The 1,378-nt window shown below is 33.2% G+C and overlaps 1 protein-coding gene across 1 annotated transcript in view; it reads left to right on the forward strand.

The window, feature by feature from the left end:
* Positions 1–745: 745 nt before the first annotated feature.
* LOC110426274 (ribonuclease 1-like) overlaps positions 746–1,378 on the forward strand; it is a 1,625-nt gene continuing 992 nt past the window's right edge. Inside the window, exons 1-2 of the mRNA XM_089785274.1 lie at positions 746–1,085; positions 1,179–1,375. Coding sequence (XP_089641400.1) covers positions 819–1,085; positions 1,179–1,375 — 464 coding nt within the window. The 5' untranslated portion in view covers positions 746–818. The remainder of the gene's footprint in view (positions 1,086–1,178; positions 1,376–1,378) is intronic.

Below are 1,378 nucleotides of genomic sequence, written 5' to 3' on the forward strand. Positions count from 1 at the left end.
TGGGATTGTCTTAGTTGTAGTATGATCTCATTGCAATCAAATTGATTTGTTCTTTATTGTATATGTCAGTCAAGCGAAGAAAGAGGAATTATATCTCTTCTTATACAGTCTTGTACCATTACCATTTTATCGAGTAATTTTTGTAAATCTATTCATTAATGAAATCTCATATACTTTTTTTAAAAAAATAATTTTATTAATACCAAAGCACTTATACCCTTATTGTTATCTCAATAAAATTGAGATACACATACAATTAAAGAGAAAATTTTACATTGTCATAAACTTATCCAAAATATACAAAAATCGAAGCCAAATAAATAATTTTCATTCTGAAATTACCATCAAGTATAAAATATTTTTTATCTATCAGCACCAAATTTGACAGGAGAATCTACGAAAGAATTTATTTTTCTAATAGTATGTAAATTGTAATTGTTTTCGACCCCTAATGATTATATGTATCCTTTGGTGAAAACTAAATATAGATAAATAAAATTAAATTTTTTGAAAATTAAATAAAGAGAAAAAAAATGAGATGAAAGGGAGTATAAAATTGACGTGATAGTGGAGCACAATGAGGCTACGACCTGGAAAGTGGAAACCACAACCCAAAGGTATCAGCAATGTGGATTTAGCAATAACTCCTAATGCGGCAATACTTTCCTATTGGTGACGTATTGGCACTTTTTACTAAAATTAGGCTTGAGAATGCTTCAAAGTTTTTATAAAAACCCTTGATTATGTTCATTGAATCAATGCAAAAATTGGAGAGTACTTGGCAAGCTTAATAGCATATTCTCTCTTTGGCTCTAACAATGCATAGGCTTTTCCTGGTTGCTGCTGTCTTAGCCACAGTGAGCTGGCTAGTGGCAGGTGAGACTAACTTTGTCACGTACAAACTCAGTCTGCGTTGGCCACCTGCCCACTGTGATGCACCAAGCTCTGAATGTAAACCAAAGGTTCTCAACACTTTTACCATCCAAGGTTTATGGCCACAATTCGCTGATGGCGAAGTGGTGCCTCCCTATGATCCGGATACAAATAGATGCACCAAGGATCCTTTGAAACCAGATCAAATTTTGGTAAGTTAAATTGTTTTTGGATTTTGATGTATTCCTTAATATTTTTTTCCATTGGTTTTTGTTGCTTACCCATTGGTTTATTCAAACTTGTAGCCGCAAATGAGATCCATCATGGAGGATTTACGGAAATATTGGCCAAACTATGAAGACTATCAGGATGAGACAATGAATGAGAATTTCTGGAAACATGCATGGCAACTTCATGGAATGTGTTCTGATTATCCTGACAATCCTTTAAATTACTTCAAACATGCAATATTTCTAGGCGTGAAGTACATTGATCCATTCAAAGG

This window comes from Theobroma umbraticum, unplaced genomic scaffold (assembly GCF_002168275.2).
Source record: "Theobroma umbraticum cultivar Fairchild unplaced genomic scaffold, ASM216827v3 scaffold_55.0, whole genome shotgun sequence".
Classification (NCBI taxonomy): Eukaryota; Viridiplantae; Streptophyta; class Magnoliopsida; order Malvales; family Malvaceae; genus Theobroma; species Theobroma umbraticum.